Source organism: Rosa chinensis, chromosome 7 (genome assembly GCF_002994745.2).
Source record: "Rosa chinensis cultivar Old Blush chromosome 7, RchiOBHm-V2, whole genome shotgun sequence".
NCBI lineage: Eukaryota > Viridiplantae > Streptophyta > Magnoliopsida > Rosales > Rosaceae > Rosa > Rosa chinensis.
Genome location: NC_037094.1, coordinates 66,380,136 through 66,399,988, shown reverse-complemented (window position 1 = coordinate 66,399,988; position 19,853 = coordinate 66,380,136). Strand labels below are relative to the sequence as shown.

Below are 19,853 nucleotides of genomic sequence, written 5' to 3'. Positions count from 1 at the left end.
TAATATGATGATGAGGTTTCCTAGGGTTCCTAGTGCAATTTAAGCTTAGAGAATTGTTTGAATTTTGGGGTCTTATGGGAATCAATTGACTCAGAGTTGTATATGGCTTCATTTTGAGATTTTTATATACATACCCAGATGCCCACATTTTATGTATAGCTTAAAGTTTTGAAATTTAGTTGAAACAAGCTTGAGATTGGGGGTTAGGGCTTCTTAAGAAGCAATCGAGCACTGGAAAATTAGACCAGTTGATTGTATAATATATTCTCATTTTGAAATTTGATCCTTGCACATTATGATTGATGGCAGTTGTGATTTCTTGTAAGGCAAAGCATGTAATTTTTTATATGATTCACATAATTACAAGGAAATTGCGATTATTGGGTAAATTGGTTTAGGATTGTAGGCAATTCTGGATTTAGGGATTTAAGGAGGACTCCGGAAAAGATGTTAAGAACAATAGCTGCTGCATCACACCTTCGGTTATGCTGAGACTGTGAGGAGCTCATCTGTTCTCTAGGACCAAAAATACTTTTAAACTCAAATAATATTTGCTCATTCTCTTTCTAGAAAAGTTGGTATTAGCTGATTCCACTGTTTGGGACATTATATTGAACCTTCACCTTTCTATTGTCGCTTCATATACCTTTTTTTGGCGACCCATATTTCACCTAGGACTGAGGACTGTGAGTTGAAGATTAGAATTGTTGAACCCAACTTGCCCAAGCAACAAAAAAAAGATAGCTTGTTTGTATATGAAATGGATTGGGAGCATAAAATTGGTTTCAAATGTAGCAGTGATGACTGTAGTTAAAGTAGTATCATATTGCGGGTGGGAACTGGAAAAGCATAGTGTTGGGGAACTGCTGTTGAAGGGTGAAATTTCATAAAAATTAGATAATGCACTTTCCCTCTTGGTGAATAACGGTGAAAGAATCTGAAATACTATCAATCTAGTGAGTTCCTTCTGTATCATTAAGACTCAATTTTGTCAACAAGACACCCTATGTGTATAAAAGGAGGTCAACTCTCTCTGGTAAGACTGAGACTAGAGAATGATCAGATGGTGGCACCATATTGAAAGATCCTTTTTCGTTCATTCATTTTCATTTTATCAGTTTAGTTTATAGGATTCGTCTTTACTTGGAGCGACAGAAACACTAGTGTGAAGGTTGTTGAAGTGAGCTACAGAGAATGCGAAAACACCACGTGTGATGAATGTTCTGAAGCATTACAGAAGTCTTCTGTTGAAGAGCTTTACTGATAGGATATCCATAAATGATGCTACATTTGCTTTTCTGTTACTTCTAAATGCAATTTCAGCAGTGAGAAAGTAGTATTAGTATTAAGTTTCATGGTAGTCTCAACGGTATTAATTAGTAGAGTTTATTGTTGCTTCCAAATATGATCTAATTAACTCATGGTTTATCCCCTGTACCAGCTGAGATTTACTTCATGGCATTGCAGGTAACTATATGAAGATGAAGTTGAAACTACTAAGGGAAGAACAATTAAAAGGAAAAGAAGAAGCATAGTCATGTTTGAGGTATATATGCACCTGGATTAATGTAGGTAAGGTAACAAACGCTTATCACCTACTAATTATCAGTTTTTACAATTTCTTCTATTCCTACTTTCTCAAATAGTCTTGGAAAGACTGAAATAGTGTTGAGTGGATTGGTGGATATAGCCAATGATAGTGATGTAAGAGTCCTCAATCCTTTAAAAAAAACTCAATTCCAAATATTCTGCTTCTTTTCATTTTTGTGCATATTCATTTGGCTACCTCATAATTACGGTATATATTGGAAGTGTTAGATTTATTAATGTATTGCACATTGGAAAAGCTGTGAACCATGCTTGTACATGTAGCATGGCTTAAATTAAATCACTGCAGCATTCCTTTCTTTTGATTATGAATTTATGATTTACAAAATTGGCGAAGTGATCCTTCAAAAATATGTGACTTGTTTTCAGAAAGGTATCTGAATCCATATGTAAATGAACCCCTATGCATTCGATTAAGGTACTTCAACCAATCAATGGATTACTTTAGTTGCAAGAAATGATCTTGAATTGGGTAGAACTAGATAGATGTGATATGATTGTTCATGTTTCGGCATCTGCTCCATACAGTTTTAAGAAGTCTGCAATACATGTACACACTCCACGACGCTGAATCAAAGCCTTACAGTAGCTTCTTACTCTTGTTTCAGGTCCAGAAAGAAATCTCTAGCTTTGTTACTTACTTCTATGAACTGCTTAGCTCAGCAAGCCAGCATGTGATTTGATCGCGTACAGGATTTAGGGCATTTTTACAAATTTGGAGGTTCCATTTTCGGATCAACCCTTCTGAATTCTTGTATATATGAACTTTGTAATACAATGACGTTAAAGTTTTAAACTCCTTGTGATGTATTCAAGATTGAGAGTAGAATGTACTATAGTCTCAATACCAAAGCACAGAAATCTTCGAGCGATATGAAACGGAAAGAAAATTGTAGTTACCTACTTACCTTACTCATATTTCAATATGGTAAATCAAGCTTGACGAAACCAATTTTTGATCACAAGCTAATCAAAACCAATCTTTACATTTACCTCGAGCACGACTACATCCATAGGAATACCTCACCTTACTAAATAGACTAACTAAATACACTAGCAAAAAAGTTCTTAGAATCCTAAAGAAAATGAATTATTGTAAATAGACTAACTAAATACATACTAACGGCCTAGGGCTAAAAGAACCCAACCCAAATAACTAAGCCCAAAGAGAAGTGGACCAAACCCAAGGCAGCAAAGCAGTCTTGACCCAGCCTAGATATCGTTGCGGCAAACCCAGAAGCCGCACAACTTCTCTAATGCAACTCCATCCGACCCTGTCACCTCGACGCTGTCAGGACCACTCCACCCGTTTCAGCACCCCACGAACCCATGTTATTGTCGATTCAGCACCTCCCTACGCCGTCGACGAGGCCCTCCGAACCTGTACAACAAGGTACCGAGCCTAATAGACTTCCACTAGAATCTGCTTCCCCGGACAATATAATCAATCACCTATCCAACATTAACCTGCTAAACGTCCGCGAGGCTGAAGGCCATCCCGGACGTCTGGGTGTCACCGGACGAGAAAGGATTTCGCAGTTGAATGAAGGTCGGCTTTAGGGTTTCTCCAGAGGCAAAGCCTTCAGACCATTGGGTGAAAAATAGTTATCAATTGACGTCCAAGACTTCCAAATTTTGAAATAATTTTATATGAAATAAACTGTCTAGATTTGTAAAGCCACAATGTGAGTAGTTATTTGATCGTATGCAAGGTTTTCTAATGTCTGTTTCCATATTAGTTGATTTGCGAATAATTCGCGAATTAACGAATTCTTAAAAAAAAACCACTTGTTTTCTAAATTATTCCTAGAATTTAGAAAAATTAGCCTATTTTTTATTTTAAGTTAGCTAAATTATTTACGAATACATATTATTCCAAAAATTTTCAATTGAAAAAAGCCAACTTAAAAAAAAAATAAAACAAAATATTTTATTTTTTAATTTAAAAAGTCAAGTTTAAGATTAATTTTTGAATTTTAAACTTTTATAATTAAAAATCATATAATTACTAGTACTATTTACACTATTTATTTATTAAATAACTTAGATGTGTTGAAGTTTTGTATATCCAAATGGTAATATTTGAGAAAAGCTAAGATTCACCTTGATTTTTCTTCAAAATTTATGTTTTAAAAGTCATATAACTATATAAAAGTAATAGAAATAACAAATATCCATCCGTATTATTTATTACATTTCGGTTTAAATACGTACGTATCTAATTTTATAATTTGCCGTTTCCGTATTTTATGGCCTAATTTTTCAAATTATTTTTCACTAAAACTTACCAAATTATTCATGAACATTTTTTTAACTTTTAACTCCCATGCCGAATTTTACTAACTAGCCTAGTAGGCAACGATGGAATGAGTAGAGGATTTGGCGTACTGATGAAAACTAGTAAGTGAGCAAGCTAAAGATAATGTAGAGACTCAAAACAAGATGATACCTGAGAGAAAAGAAATTACAACAAAAAACACGACGTGTCAAAGTAATCATTGATGGATTATCGGAATAGTTCTATGAATCAATAATTTGATCATAAATTAGTAACTACAACGAATAAAACATTTATTTTCTTTCGAAAATTCCCGTAGTACTCAAATATTACAAATTTATGATTAGAAGTCATTTGAGATAACTACAGCGAATAACGCGTATTAAGTTATTATCTTATAAAGATATATATATAATATTTATGACTATACTCAATACTGGACAGTTAAATAAGTAAACATATCGTAAAAACATAATGTGTTACGTCAATGCGATTTAATATTTGAATCTAGACACTGGTAACATTTATGTGTCGCTCGTCGTAAAATCTATCCAAAATGCAATGATATCTAGAAATGAAGAGGAAGTGCATAAATGCAGATAATATTTCTCATAATAAAATGAAATAAAAGAACAAAAACCAGCCAATCATATAAGAGAAAATTAGATACAAAATCATGAAAATAAATTTTTATTTCTCATAACCTTTCCAGTTTCTCTGACAAAACCCCCCAAAGCCAAAGCACCCTTCATTTCATTCTCTTCTCTCCCATTTCTCCCCAAAACCCATTTCTCTCTTTTCTTTCTTTCTTCACCAAAATTCCCATTTCCAATAAGTAAAAAGCCATTTGCTCTGTTCAAGAACCTGACATGGATCCTCCTCAAAATCCCAATGTGGGTTCTTCTTCTTCTCGAAGACCTGATATGTGTTCCTCTTCTTCTCCAAGACCTGAAGTGGGTTCTTCTTCTTCTTCAACAAGCCCTGAAGTGGGTTCTTCTTCTTCATCTTCTTTGAGCTTACCGAGATTCAGTCTCAACGTGAGGATGGGCACCACACAATCAATTACACCAGTCTTCAGCTGCAGAATCGACCCTACAGCTCGTGTGCCCAAGAAGGACGATGAAGTTCCCCCGAGCACGAGTTCAGTTTCAAATGGTCAGTCTTTCATTTTTTTCTTTCAATCTTTTTTATGTTAAAGAATGTGAATTTATCATCTTTATGGTGTTTCTTTACTGGGTATTGATCAATGTATTGCTGGGAAAAACAGAGGAAAATTGTTTGTAAGAAGTGAAATCGTTTCCATTTGATGTTAAAGAATGTAAATTTATGATCTTTTTGGTGTTTCTTTATCTGAGTATTGATCAATGCATGGTTGTATGTGTGTTTTTTCTTACATGAAGGTCTTATTTGGTTTATATAATCAAAGTAACAGAGGAAAATAGTTCTTCCTGCGGAATCAAATTCAGTCCCAAATGTTGGTCTCATTTTAATTTTTCCTCCTTTTTTTTTTTTTTTCAATGTAGGAGAATGTGAATTTGTAATCTTTTTGTGTTTCTTCAGCTCCTAATGTGTGGCTTTCTGTATGCTTTCTTTAATTGAAGGTCTGTTTGGTTTACTAGAAAAAAACACAAGAAAAAGTACTTTTGTGTTTAGTAAATTTCCCTATGAATGAAATTTTTTCTTGATTGTCCCATTCTCTTCTTTTTTTTTTTTCTTTTTTTTTTGAGGTAAAAGAGGTCAGCCTTTATTGAGAATTTGGAAAATTACATATGATAACGTTCAGCTGCAATAGCAGCTAATAAGAAGGAAGGAGGAGAAAAATAAAAACATTCATGTACTAGAGAACTAGCATGCGCAGCCATTAGGTGTGCAACCTTGTTGGCATCTCTTCTAGTGTGAGTAATCTGCAAATTGGGATTTGAAGCCAATATGGAGTTCAGATCCTCATAGATACGGCCCAGCAAGGAAGTATTAGGCCCTTCGGAGTTACATAGTTGTCGTTGCACCATCTCAGAATCAGTCTCTATTACAGCAGGTAACAAATTCTGATCTAAAGCAAACTCAATTGCCATCTTACATGCCAAAACCTCTGCATGTTCTGGCGAAATTAATCCAGACAAAGGACGCCCACCACCAGCAACCATACTGCCATATTCATCACGAACCACAAACCCAGCACTTCCCATTCGTGAGACATGGTGAAAAGAACCATCCACATTTATTTTCAACAAGCCAGATGAGGGAGCTTTCCATCGAGCAATTCTAGAACGACCACTCGCTTGAGTAATCGGTCTGGTATTATGAAATTGAAACTCATGCAATCTTGCAGTAGACTTAAGAAGCACATCAATAGCATGGCACCTTTTATTGTCCCAAACTCTGCTATTTCTCTCCTTCCAAATTCCCCACAATAGATAGATAAATTCCCCCAAATGCAGTAACGAAAGGTCATGGACACATAAACTTAACCAATGCAACAAATCACAAGATATTGCATAAGAACTTAAACATACTTGGGCCAACACTCCTTTACTTTGGAGAGCCTGCCTTGTAAAAGAGCAATCACGAGTAATATGTAGTGTAGTCTCAACTGCACTATCACACAAAACACATACCTGTGACTCCAACACCACCCTTTTAGAAATGAGTCTTTCCATGGATGGGAGAATGTTATGGCACACTTTCCACATGTAAATCTTCGCCGAATTAGGAATCTTCACTTTCCACATTTTTTTCCAAAAATTAGTGTTAACTGATAGCTCAAAAGGTACACAAGAAGGAGAATGAGAGAAGGAGAACCTGTAAGCCGTTTTAACTGAATATTTTCCATCTCTTTCCAATTTCCAGACCAGTCTATCATCCACCCTTCTCAAACTTAGAGGCACACTTAAAATGGCCTCCACTTCTTCTGAAGAAAACAATCTAACAATCATATCATAATTCCAATCACCATTAGTAGTACGCAAATCAGAAACCTGAGACACTTCAGCAAGACCTGCTGCAGTCTCATGAGGCCTACCACTAGGCAAGCTTGGCAACCAATTATCATTCCAAATATTGACCTCTGTCCCAGAACCAATCTGCCAATATGTGCTTTGCTTCAATAGATCCCTTGTAGAGAAAATACTCCTCCAAGAATATGAAGGAAAAGAATGATTGTCTGCCAACCAAAATGAGCTTGTAGGGTAATATTTTGCCTTAAAAATTCGAGCAACTAGAGAAGTAGGGTTAGAAATTACCCTCCAAGCTTGTTTAGCAAGCATCGCCGAATTAAAGCTAGCCAAACTGCGAAACCCTAGTCCCCCTTCTTCTTTCGGATTACACAAAGCATTCCATGTTTTCCAATGAATCTTTCTTTTATCCATTGTAGATCCCCACCAAAACCGAGCACAAAGTTGTTCCAAATCTTCACAGAAATTCTTTGTCAATTGGAAGACACTCATAGCATAGGTAGGTAACGCTTGAGCTACTACCCTGATGAAAATGTCCTTTCCTGCACCACTAAGCAGCTTCCCTTGCCAATTAGATAGCTTCTTAGCCAAATTTTCCTTAATGTACTGAAAGGTTGCAGATTTCTTTCTCCCTACATAAGTAGGTAATCCCAAGTATTTTTCATGGGAGGCAACTACTTCTACTCCCAACAAACTGGATATTTCTTCTTGTATAGCAGAGTCCACATTTTTACTGAATACCACTGAACTTTTGTCAAAGTTAACCAATTGTCCTGAGGCTCTCCCGTAAGTTTCAAGAACTTCTTGAATCTGGTAACAATCTTCCAAAGAAGTTTGAGCATATAACATACTATCATCGGCGAATAAAAGATGATTTACAGAAGGGGCTCCATCACAAACCTTAATACCTTGGAGCAAGCCTAACTCTTGTTTCTGGCGCAATAAAGCAGAGAAACCTTCTGCTCCAATTAAGAATAAATATGGAGACAAAGGATCCCCCTGTCTCAGTCCCCTGCTAGGAATCACAAGCCCCCGAGGCTTTCCACGGACTAAGAATGAATACCGGACAGTACTAATACATTGCATCACCAAATCAATCCATGAATGAGCAAAGCCAAACCTATCTAGAACTTTTCTCAAAAAGCTCCATTCCATGCGATCATAAGCCTTGCTTAGATCCAACTTCAAGGCCATAAAACCTTCATTACCCTCCCTCTTATTATGAACAGAGTGAGCAGTTTCATTAGCCACAAGGATATTGTCAGTAATCAATCTGCCGGGAACAAAAGCACTTTGATATGGAGAAATCACCTCAGGTAAGATTAGCTTTAATCTGTTGGCTATCACCTTAGAACAAATCTTGTAAATAACATTGCATAACGCAATAGGCCTCAGATCTGACATATTTTCCGGATTATCTACTTTGGGAATTAAGCAGATATGAGTAAAATTAATTTCACGAAGAAGTTGACCTGAATGGAGAAAACTCTGAACTGCTTCAGTAATGTCTGCACCAATAGTGTCCCAATAATGCTGAAAAAAGAGCGGAGGCATGCCATCCGGTCCTGGGGATTTGGTGGGATACATTTGAAACAAGGCAGTCCTCACCTCCTCCTGTGTATAATTAGCACACAATTGTACATTCATTGCCTGTGTTACACATGGTTGTATAGCTGCTAAAGTGTCGTTCACTGCCTCAACATCAATATTCGAAGCTGTAATCATCTTTTGAAAATAAGTAGAGATAACTCGTTCCAGACCTGCGTCGTCATCACACCAATTCCCATTCTCATCATAGAGGCCATGAATGAAGTTTTTCCTCTTTCTATTAGCAGCCTTTCGATGAAAAAAGCTTGTGTTCCTATCCCCCTCCTTCAACCATGTCACTTTGGATCGTTGCTTCCAGAAGGATTCTTCTTGTGAAAGAAGCCTCTGCAACTTGCTCATCAGCTCTTTCTTTTCATTCTGCACCTCCACCGACACAGGAACATCTAGTAACTCCTCAAGACGAGCACGCACCCCCAACATCTGTTGTTGCCTAGTCCTAAAGGTTCTCTTCTGCCAATCATCAAGTTGTATCCTTGTGAATTCAATCTTCTTGGTTGCACAGTACATAGGACTTCCAGCCACGTCTGTCGCCCATGCTTGCTTCACAACCTCGTCACAATCATTATGCTGAAGCCAGTAAGCTTCGAATTTGAACCGGTGCACTCGTTGTCTTTTGGCCAAAGGAACAGAGCTGGCTTGTAAGAGTATCGGTACATGGTCAGAATCACTGGGCGCTAGATGACGCACTCGTGCATGCCCGTAAATATCCCACCAACAGGGTGTACAAACTGCACGATCTAACCGGAGTTGTGTGTCAGAATTCCACCATGTAGACATAGCACCCTGAAACCCTAAATCAAGAAGGTCACCATATCCAAGAGCTTCGCGAAATCCACGCATCTGTTGTTCCGATCGAAGCAGACCATCAATCTTTTCTCCATTATTCAGGATTTCATTGAAATCCCCAATAACAGCCCAAGGTAGAGAATCGAGATCACGTAAATCCCTTAGCAGTTGCCATGACCGATCCCTTTCTATTGTCCTAGCATACCCATAGAATCCCGTTAGCCTCCAACGAGGATCTCCAGGACCTCCTACGATCTCCAAATCGATGTGATGCGCAGAGAAAGTCAAAACCTTCGCTTGTACATCATCATTCCAGAACATCGCCAAACCTCCTGATAGACCATCACTCAACACCTCCTTTGAGTGTGGAAATCCAACAGCCCGGTGCAATTCACGGAAATCAGCAAGAGTGCTGATCTTCGTCTCACAAAGAAAAATAATTTGAGGATGATTCTGGGAAATTAAATCCTTCAGCGCCCTCTTTGTCATGTCATTGCAGATCCCTCGGCAATTCCAACTAAGTATCTCCATATCCATGGTGGATCAGATCTTGCTTTCTAGAACCCTAGAAAGTAAACCCTAGTAGAGGAGGCTAGGTCAAAGTTTTTCTCCTAAATTACTATTCAGGATTAGTAACTACTGATTGGATGAAGGTGACCAGTAATAATAATGTGTGGAAAACATTGTTAATAATAATTGTCCCATTCTCTTCTGGTTAGTCTCCTTTTTAACAGTCTTTTCTTTTTGTTCCCTGTCCTACATGAAAGAATGTATAGCCGAGAAATGTGGCTTCATCTGTCCCAGTGGGAGTGGATATTGACTCTTAAACAATACCAGCTCTGTTTCATTTATTTATTATAAGTGCTTAAATAATTTCTGTTTTGATATAATATTATAGTCCAATGTTTAATTTGATTAGTTTTCCAAGTATTTTAGTTTCTTCTGAAGTGAATTCGAAAAAGGTTGGCTTTAAAACCAATGCTTCTCTCTCTCTCTCTCTCTCTCTGTGACACACACACACCTGCACAAAAGTTTTTGAATTTGTATTAACATCTGGATGCAGTGATACTAATCTATGACCGATAAAACTTACTATTTAAATTTTGAAGTTTGTATTCAACTACTCATATAAGAATAGTGAGATACACGAATTTATTTTATTTTTATTAAAATATGCATGATCGAATAGAGTGATCCTTTATTCAAGAATGCATTGTGCTAAGGTTTAGAAGGGCAATGCAAAATGGCATGGATTTATGCAGTGGGAGAGCGTATATTTTTCATAGATTTCCTCCTTGGGATCTTGGTTGAAGCATAAAATTTCATAATCTGATAATAGTCTGGAATTTCTGCCAATATGATGAGTTTCATTCTGTCTCAGGAATACTCTATTTCGTCAAGGAGAAACCCTATTGTGAGAAGGAGAGGTCAGCGCTCTCTAAGAAGACCAAAGCATGATGAGAAGGTGGGACGATATTCTGAAAATCATTTTAATTCTTTCAGGTTTGATCTTTTCATATGACAATATGACTCATTATGATATTTCATTCTATTTGGTGTGTAGGATTCACCTCTAGCGGGAGCAACACAAACGCCAGTGTCAACACTGTTGAAGAAAGCTTCCGAGAATATGAATTCACCAAGTGTAATGAATATTTCAAAGCACCTTAAAAAGGTAGAACTTTCTCTCATACAGTTTAACTGATGGTATATTCATAAATAATGCAACTTTAGGTTTAGAGCAACTTCTGTAGGTGAAAACAGATTATTAATATGAATCTTTTTTCTAGTGGCAATAGTATTAATAAGGATTTAATGTTGCTTATTAAGATTCAATTAATTCTTGCCTTATCCCTTCAACAACCTGAGACTAACTTTTGCTTTATCCCGTCAACTACCTGGGACTTACTTCATGCATTGCAGGTAATTCGGGACGAATATGAAGTTGAAACTGGTAATGGGAAGAACTATTAAAAGGAAATCAAGAAGCACAGTCATGTTTGAGGTATGAACCTGGTGACTTCTGTGAAGCTATATGCTCAATCTCCATTTTCACCTTTAGACATACATTTCTCAATACTGAATTTTATTTTCTGTATGACATCAGGATCCAAGAAAACATAAGAGGACAAGTCACCAAAAGTCAAAAGCCCCAGGAGTGTAGTCAAGGTAAGCTAAACCCATTACTTTACTTCAGTTTTGGAATATCTTGTGATTCATCTAGTTTCTCATGTCTCAGATTGCTTAGAAGCTTTGGTTGTACTAGTCTTGGACAAAATATATCTGAGTGGATAGAGTTAATATTGCTATAAGAATCCGCATGCATTTAGAATTACAAGTACAAATATCCTGCATTTTGTTTCCTCAGATAATGAAAATCAATACCATGTAGCTGGAACGTATATTTTTGGAACACATATTGTTAAATCCAAAGATTACTGTATTGACTTATTGGAAAAACTGGATGCATAGCTTGAGTTATATACCCATTTTGATTCTGCAAATATTGAATTTGCAATATGTTGTTTTTGTTATGTAGGGATCTAAGGGAGAGGGTCAACCACGTCCTTCAAACATCGGTGACCTGTTTTCAGAAGGGTCTCTGAATCCATATGCTGATGATCCATATGCATTTGATTAAGGTATTTTAATTTCAACCAATGATAGTATACGTGATTTTACTTTATTTGTTAAAATCAAACCATTAAAATCTCCCTTCTTATTTTCAATTTTTATATATCTGAATTCCTTTAGATGCAAGATATGATCTTGAATTGGTCAACTAGGTCTTTCTTTCTCAGTTTAGACTCCATTTAGGTTTGATATAATCTTTCATGTTTCTGAAATGCTTTGAAAACCTTTGAGAAAATTTAGAGTACATGTATACACTACACACTAAACTACACCGAATCGAAGCCTTAATGCAGCTTTTCCTACTTTTGTTTCAGGTCAGGAAAGAAACCGCTATGGTACCTCTTAAATGCCTCACACATTAGCGGGCATGTGATCTGATCGTGTACAGGATTTGGTCTTGCGTATAAGTGGACATAGAACTAGGGCAATTTTTACTGATTTGGATCATCAGTTCTGAACTCTTTGTCAATATGGGATTTTGTAATTAGTTAACATCACACTCTTTGTACATATGCGGATCTACTTATTACTGAAAGTGGTACGCACTTGATCTATGTGATCACTGCAAATAGATAGTGAAAAAAAGGTCAAAACCTTAAATGAAAATTTGATTGCTACTTTGCAGATACGCTTCTCTTTTTTTTCTTTGTTCCAAGGGATATGAAATGAAGAGGAGGGAGATATAAGAAGACATCAGAGTTTATATAGTTGCAAGATATGGGGTTTGAATTGGCCAAAAGATATTTCTTTCAGTCAGTATAGACTCAAATTTGAGTATGATTCTGTTTTCATGTTTCTGTAAAATTTTGAAAATATTAGAAAGCTGCAGTACATGTACACAGTAAACTAGAAATTTGATTTCATTGATAGATGAAGAATTGATTTACAGTATAAGTAGAGTATCCACCAATCAATTAATTGGCTTCAGAATCAAAATATCTACATTTAGGAATAAAAACGAAACTACAAGATGTCAGAATACTGAAACTGATCATCAGTTTCCCACCATGGCAGAGCTCCCAGCTGATCTTCATGAGTCAAGAGTCCATTAAATTCATCTGACCATAAGAAGTCGTTATCGAGTGGAATATTATAGTCATGTTGGCCAGAAATAATCAGATCGTCATCATGAGAATGAGAGGAAGAGGGCTGATCTTCTTGTTCTATTTGGTCCTCCTCTTGACACCTATTGTCAGGTTCCAATTGCTGTTGCGGCGCAAGTGAATAATCCGAATCTTGTTGTTGTTGTTGCTCACTGGATATTGATCGATCGACAGAAGCCATAAGCTGAGCATCATCAAACAAGATAGTGGGAGAGAACATTAGATTCTCATCCATACAATCATCATCACTAAAGAGGATCTGCTGCAGCTCGTCATAATCGTAATTGTTCTCCGGAACCACCTGAACCGCTTGATCATCTTCATGATGATAGGGAGAGAGAATTAGCTGTGAAGTAGTAGTAGCAATGGAAGCACTGCCTTCTTGTTGCTCCTCAGGATCCAAGAAACTAGTTTGATCTCTTCTCGGTTCAACTTTTCGGTTTTTCAAACACTTTTTGCTTCTCACATTCTGATCCTCATTAGTCTCATCAGAACTCTTCTTCCTCTTTTTTCTTCCTCCTCCTTTATCATTGACTTTGAGTCGGCACAAAGCCAGATCTGGTGCTTGGTTGATGGTGTACTCCTCCATCAACCAAGCAGCGTGATGCACAAACGTTTTGTCCTTGTTCTTTTCATACCGAAACTTCCTGACTTTCCCAAACGCCTCTTCACTTCCACTGATATACACAGGCCTGCCGGCCTCCGTCTCGCTCCACGTTCCTCCATCAGAGCCAACCGTGCGAGAGTTGCGAGATTTGTTGGGGCTCACTTTCTTGGCCCAGGAGAAGAAGTAGAGAAAATCTTGGTGGGGAAACTTGAATTGCTGATATACCCTCCATATCTCCCAAGGTGGTAAGCCTGTCTCGCCGTATATACAAATTTCAGGGAAGGTCTGAATATGATTGCCTGGGTTTGAGGCCATGGAAATCTTGTTGTATAGAAAGAAACCCACCAACTCAGCTTCAGTAGGGTGAAACGTCTTCACCACACCCACATCAAGTTGATCCAGAGTCATGAATTGATCTACGAGAGCCATTACTAATTGATCAAAGCAAATGAATTTGATCAAAGCGAATAAGATGAAAAACAGAACAGGGAGAAACTTTCTAACTTGTAGAGGGAGAGTTTGATGTCTGAAAATGAGAATGGTCTGTGAGAAGGTTTATATAGACGATTAGGATAGTTCCCTAAAACATTAGGGAAAGTAGATTTTATGACCGTTGGGGGTGATGACGTCGGCGAAGACTCCTTACTCCTTAGCAGTTAAGGAAAGGCAAAATTTGAAATTTCTTTTAAACTTCTATTTTTATTTCTTTTATTTTTATTTTTTGATCGAAAGTTTATTATTATTATTATTATTATTATTATTATTATTATTATTTATTATTATTATTATTATTATTATTATTATTATTATTATTATTATTATTATTATTATTATTATTATTATTATTATTATTTTATTATTTTTTTTTATTATTATTATTATTATTATTATTATTATTATTATTATTATTATTATTATTATTATTATTATTATTATTTTATTTTTTTTTTTTTTTATTATTATTTTTTTTTTTTTTTTTTTATTATTATTTTTTTTTTTTTTTTTTTTTTTTTTTTTTTTTTTTTTTTTTTTTATTATTATTATTATTATTTTATTATTATTATTATTATTATTATTATTATTATTATTATTATTATTATTATTATTATTATTATTATTATTATTATTATTATTATTATTATTATTATTATTATTATTATTATTATTATTATTATTATTATTATTATTATTATTATTATTATTATTATTATTATTATTATTATTATTATTATTATTATTATATTATTATTATTATTATTATTATTATATTATTATTATTATTATTATTATTATTATTATTATTATTATTATTATTATTATTATTATTATTATTATTATTATTATTATTATTATTATTATTATTATTATTATTATTTATTATTATTATTATTTATTATTATTATTTTTTTTTTTTTTTTTTTTTTTTTTTTTTTTTTTTTTTTTTTTTTTTTTTTTTTTTTTTATTATTATTATTATTATTTTATTATTATTATTATTATTATTATTATTATTATTATTATTATTATTATTATTATTATTATTATTATATTATTATTATTATTATTATTATTATTATTATTATTATTATTATTATTATTATTATTATTATTATTATTATTATTATTATTATTATTATTATTATTATTATTATTATTATTATTATTATTATTATTATTATTATTATTATTATTATTATTATTATTATTATTATTATTATTATTATTATTATTATTATTATTATTATTATTATTATTATTATTATTATTATTATTATTATTATTATTATTATTATTATTATTATTATTATTATTATTATTATTATTATTATTATTATTATTATTATTATTATTTCTTTTATTTTTATTTTTTGATCAAAAGTATTATTATTATTTGTTGAAAAGATAAGGAAAGGCCCTAAATCCTTTCATTCTGTTTCAGTCTCTCTGGACGGTGACGCGAACAATGCACGCTGGCGTAAGTTGCTGACGGTGAAGCTGACGAGGTATGGGATATTGAAGTTTAATATGATGATGAGGTTTCCTAGGGTTCCTAGTGCAATTTAAGCTTAGAGAATTGTTTGAATTTTGGGGTCTTATGGGAATCAATTGACTCAGAGTTGTATATGGCTTCATTTTGAGATTTTTATATACATACCCAGATGCCCACATTTTATGTATAGCTTAAAGTTTTGAAATTTAGTTGAAACAAGCTTGAGATTGGGGGTTAGGGCTTCTTAAGAAGCAATCGAGCACTGGAAAATTGGACCAGTTGATTGTATAATATATTCTCATTTTGAAATTTGATCCTTGCACATTATGATTGATGGCAGTTGTGATTTCTTGTAAGGCAAAGCATGTAATTTTTTATATGATTCACATAATTACAAGGAAATTGCGATTATTGGGTAAATTGGTTTAGGACTGTAGGCAATTCTGGATTTAGGGATTTAAGGAGGACTCCGGAAAAGATGTTAAGAACAATAGCTGCTGCATCACACCTTCGGTTCTACTGAGACTGTGAGGAGCTCATCTGTTCTCTAGGACCAAAAATACTTTTAAACTCAAATAATATTTGCTCATTCTCTTTCTAGAAAAGTTGGTATTAGCTGATCCAACTGTTTGGGACATTATATTGAACTTGCACCTTTCTATTGTCGCTTCATATACCTTTTTTTGGCGACCCATATTTCACCTAGGACTGAGGACTGTGAGTTGAAGATTAGAATTGTTGAACCAACTTGCCCAAGCAACAAAAAAAAGATAGCTTGTTTGTATATGAAATGGATTGGGAGCATAAAACTGGTTTCAAATGTAGCAGTGATGACTGTAGTTAAAGTAGTATCATATTGCGGGTGGGAACTGGAAAAGCATAGTGTTGGGGAACTGCTGTTGAAGGGTGAAATTTCATAAAAATTAGATAATGCACTTTCCCTCTTGGTGAATAACGGTGAAAGAATCTGAAATACTATCAATCTAGTGAGTTCCTTCTGTATCATTAAGACTCAATTTTGTCAACAAGACACCCTGTGTGTATAAAAGGAGGTCAACTCTCTCTGGTAAGACTGAGACTAGAGAATGATCAGATGGTGGCACCATATTGAAAGATCCTTTTTCGTTCATTCATTTTCATTTTATCAGTTTAGTTTATAGGATTCGTCTTTACTTGGAGCGACAGAAACACTAGTGTGAAGGTTGTAGAAGTGAGCTACAGAGAATGCGAAAACACCACGTGTGATGCACGTTCTGAAGCATCACAGAAGTCTTCTGTTGTAGAGCTTTACTGATAGAGTGATAGGATATCCATGAATGATGCTACATTTGCTTTTCTGTAACTTATAAATGCAATTTCAGCAGTGAGAAAGTAGTATTAATATTAAGTTTCATGGTAGTCTCAACGGTGTTAATTAGTAGAGTTTATTGTTGCTTCCAAATATGATCTAATTAACTCATGGTTTATCCCCTGTACCAGCTGAGATTTACTTCATGGCATTGCAGGTAATTATATGAAGATGAAGTTGAAACTACTAAGGGAAGAACAATTAAAAGGAAAAGAAGAAGCATAGTCATGTTTGAGGTATATATGCACTTGGATTAATGTAGGTAAGGTAACAAACGCTTAACACCTACTTATTATCAGTTTTTACAATTTCTTCTATTCCTACTTTCTCAAATAGTCTTGGAAAGACTGAAAGTGTTGAGTGGATTGGTGGATATAGCCAATGATAGTGATGTAAGAGTCCTCAATCCTTTTAAAAAAACTCAATTCCAAATATTATGCTTCTTTTCATTTTTGTGCATATTCATTTGGCTACCTCATAATTACAGTATATATTGGAAGTGTTAGATTTATTAATGTATTGCACATTGGAAAAGCTGTGAACCATGCTTGTACATGTAGCATGGCTTAAATTAAATCACTGCAGCATTCCTTTCTTTTGATTATGAATTTATGCTTTACAAAATTGGCTAAGTGATCCTTCAAAAATATGTGACTTGTTTTCAGAAAGGTATCTGAATCCATATGTAAATGAACCCCTATGCATTCGATTAAGGTACTTCAACCAATCAATGGATTACTTTAGTTGCAAGAAATGATCTTGAATTGGGTAGAACTAGATAGAGGTGATATGATTGTTCATGTTTCTGCATCTGCTCCATACAGTTTTAAGAAGTCTGCAATACATGTACACACTCCACGACGCTGAATCAAAGCCTTACAGCAGCTTCTTAATCTTGTTTCAGGTCCAGAAAGAAATCACTAGCTTTGTTACTTACTTCTATGAATTGCTTAGCTCAGCAAGCCAGCATGTGATTTGACGCGTACAGGATTTAGGGCATTTTTACAAATTTGGAGGTTCCATTTTCGGATCAACCCTTCTGAACTCTTGTCTATATGAACCTTGTAATACAATGACGTTAAAGTTTTAAACTCCTTGTGATGTATTCAAGATTGAGAGTGGAATGCACTTTAGTCTCAATACCAAAGCACAGAAATCTTCGAGCGATATGAAACGGAAAGAAAATTGTTGTTGCCTATTTACCTACTCATATTTCAATATGGTAAATCAAGCTTGACGAAACCAATTTTTGATCACAAGCTAATCAAAACCAATCTTTACATTTACCTCGAGCACAACTACATCCATAGCAATACCTCACCTTACTAAATAGACTAACTAAATACACTAGCAAAAAAGTTCTTAGAATCCTAAAGAAAATGAATTATTGTAAATAGACTAACTAAATACATACTAACGGCCTAGGGCTAAAACAACCCAACCCAAATAACTAAGCCCAAAGAGAAGTAGACCAAACCCAAGGCAGCAAAGCAGTCTTGACCCAGCCTAGATATCGTTGCGGCAACCCAGAAGCCGCACAACTTCTCTAATGCAACTCCGTCCGACCCTGTCGCCTCGACGCTGTCAGGACCACTCCACCCGTTTCAGCACCCCACGAACCCATGCCATTGTCAATTCAGCACCTCCCTACGCCGTCGACGAGGCCCTCCGAACGTGTACAACAAGGTACCGAGCCTAATAGACTTCCACTAGAATCTGCTCCCCGGACAATATAATCAATCACCTATCCAACATTAACCTGCTAAACGTTCGCGAGGCCGAAGGCCATCCCGGACGTCTGGGTGTCACCGGACGAGAAAGGATTTCGCAGTTGAATGAAGGTCGGCTTTAGGGTTTCTCCAGAGGCAAAGCCTTCAGACCCTCGGGTGAAAAATAGTTATCAATTGACGTCCAAGACTTCCAAATTTTGAAATAATTTTATGTGAAATAAACTGTCTAGGTTTCTAAAGCCACAATGTGAGTAGTTATTTGATCGTATGTAAGGTTTTCTAATGTCTGTTTCCATATTAGTTGATTTGCGAATAATTCGCGAATTAACGAATTCTTAAAAAAAAAACCACTTGTTTTCTGAATTATTCCTAAAATTTAGAATATTAGCCTTTTTATTATTATTTTAAGTTAGCTAAATTATTTACGAATACATATTATTCCAAAATTTTTCAATTGAAAAAAGCCAACTTTAAAAAAAAATAAAACAAAATATTTTATTTTTTAATTTAAAAAGTCAAGTTTAGGATTTATTTTTGAATTTTAAACTTGTATAATTAAAAATCATATAATTACTAGTACTATTTACACTATTTATTTATTAAATAACTTAGATGTGTTGAAGTTTTGTATATCCAAATGGTAATATTTGAGAAAAGCTAAGATTCACCTTGATTTTTCTTCAAAATTTATGTTTTAAAAGTCATATAACTATATAAAAGTAATAGAAATAACAAATATCCATCCGTATTATTTATTACATTTTAGTTTAAATACGTACGTATCTAATTTTATAATTTGCCGTTTCCGTATTTTATGGCCTAATTTTTCAAATTATTTTTCACTAAAACTTACCAAATTATTCATGAACATTTTTTTAACTTTTAATTCCCATGCCGAATTTTACTAACTAGCCTAGTAGGCAACGATGGAATGAATAGACGATTTGGCGTACTAATGAAAACTAGTAAGTGAGCAAGCTAAAGATAATGTAGAGACTCCAAACAAGATGATACCTGAGAGAAGAGAAATTACAACAAAAAACACGACGTGTCAAAGTAATCATTGATGGATTATTGGAATAGTTCTATGAATCAATAATTTGATCATAAATTAGTAACTACAATGAATACAACATTTATTTTCTTTCGAAAATTCCCGTAGTACTCAAATATTAATATATGATTAGAAGTCATTTGAGATAACTACAGCG

At 34.5% G+C, this 19,853-nt stretch overlaps 1 protein-coding gene and 1 long non-coding RNA gene across 2 annotated transcripts; one reads left to right on the top strand and one right to left on the bottom strand.

Moving 5' to 3' along the window:
* The first annotated feature begins 11,346 nt into the window (after positions 1–11,346).
* LOC121050826 lies at positions 11,347–12,328 on the top strand. Its single transcript, XR_005804114.1, has 3 exons — positions 11,347–11,400; positions 11,771–11,873; positions 12,180–12,328. It is a non-coding gene; the product is annotated as an uncharacterized LOC121050826 (long non-coding RNA).
* Positions 12,329–12,828: 500 nt separating this feature from the next.
* Positions 12,829–14,004, bottom strand: LOC121050697 (NAC domain-containing protein 71-like). Its single transcript, XM_040511568.1, has one exon. The coding sequence runs from the start codon at positions 14,002–14,004 to the stop codon at positions 12,829–12,831; it is 1,176 nt and encodes a 391-aa protein (XP_040367502.1).
* Between the last annotated feature and the right edge of the window lie 5,849 nt (positions 14,005–19,853).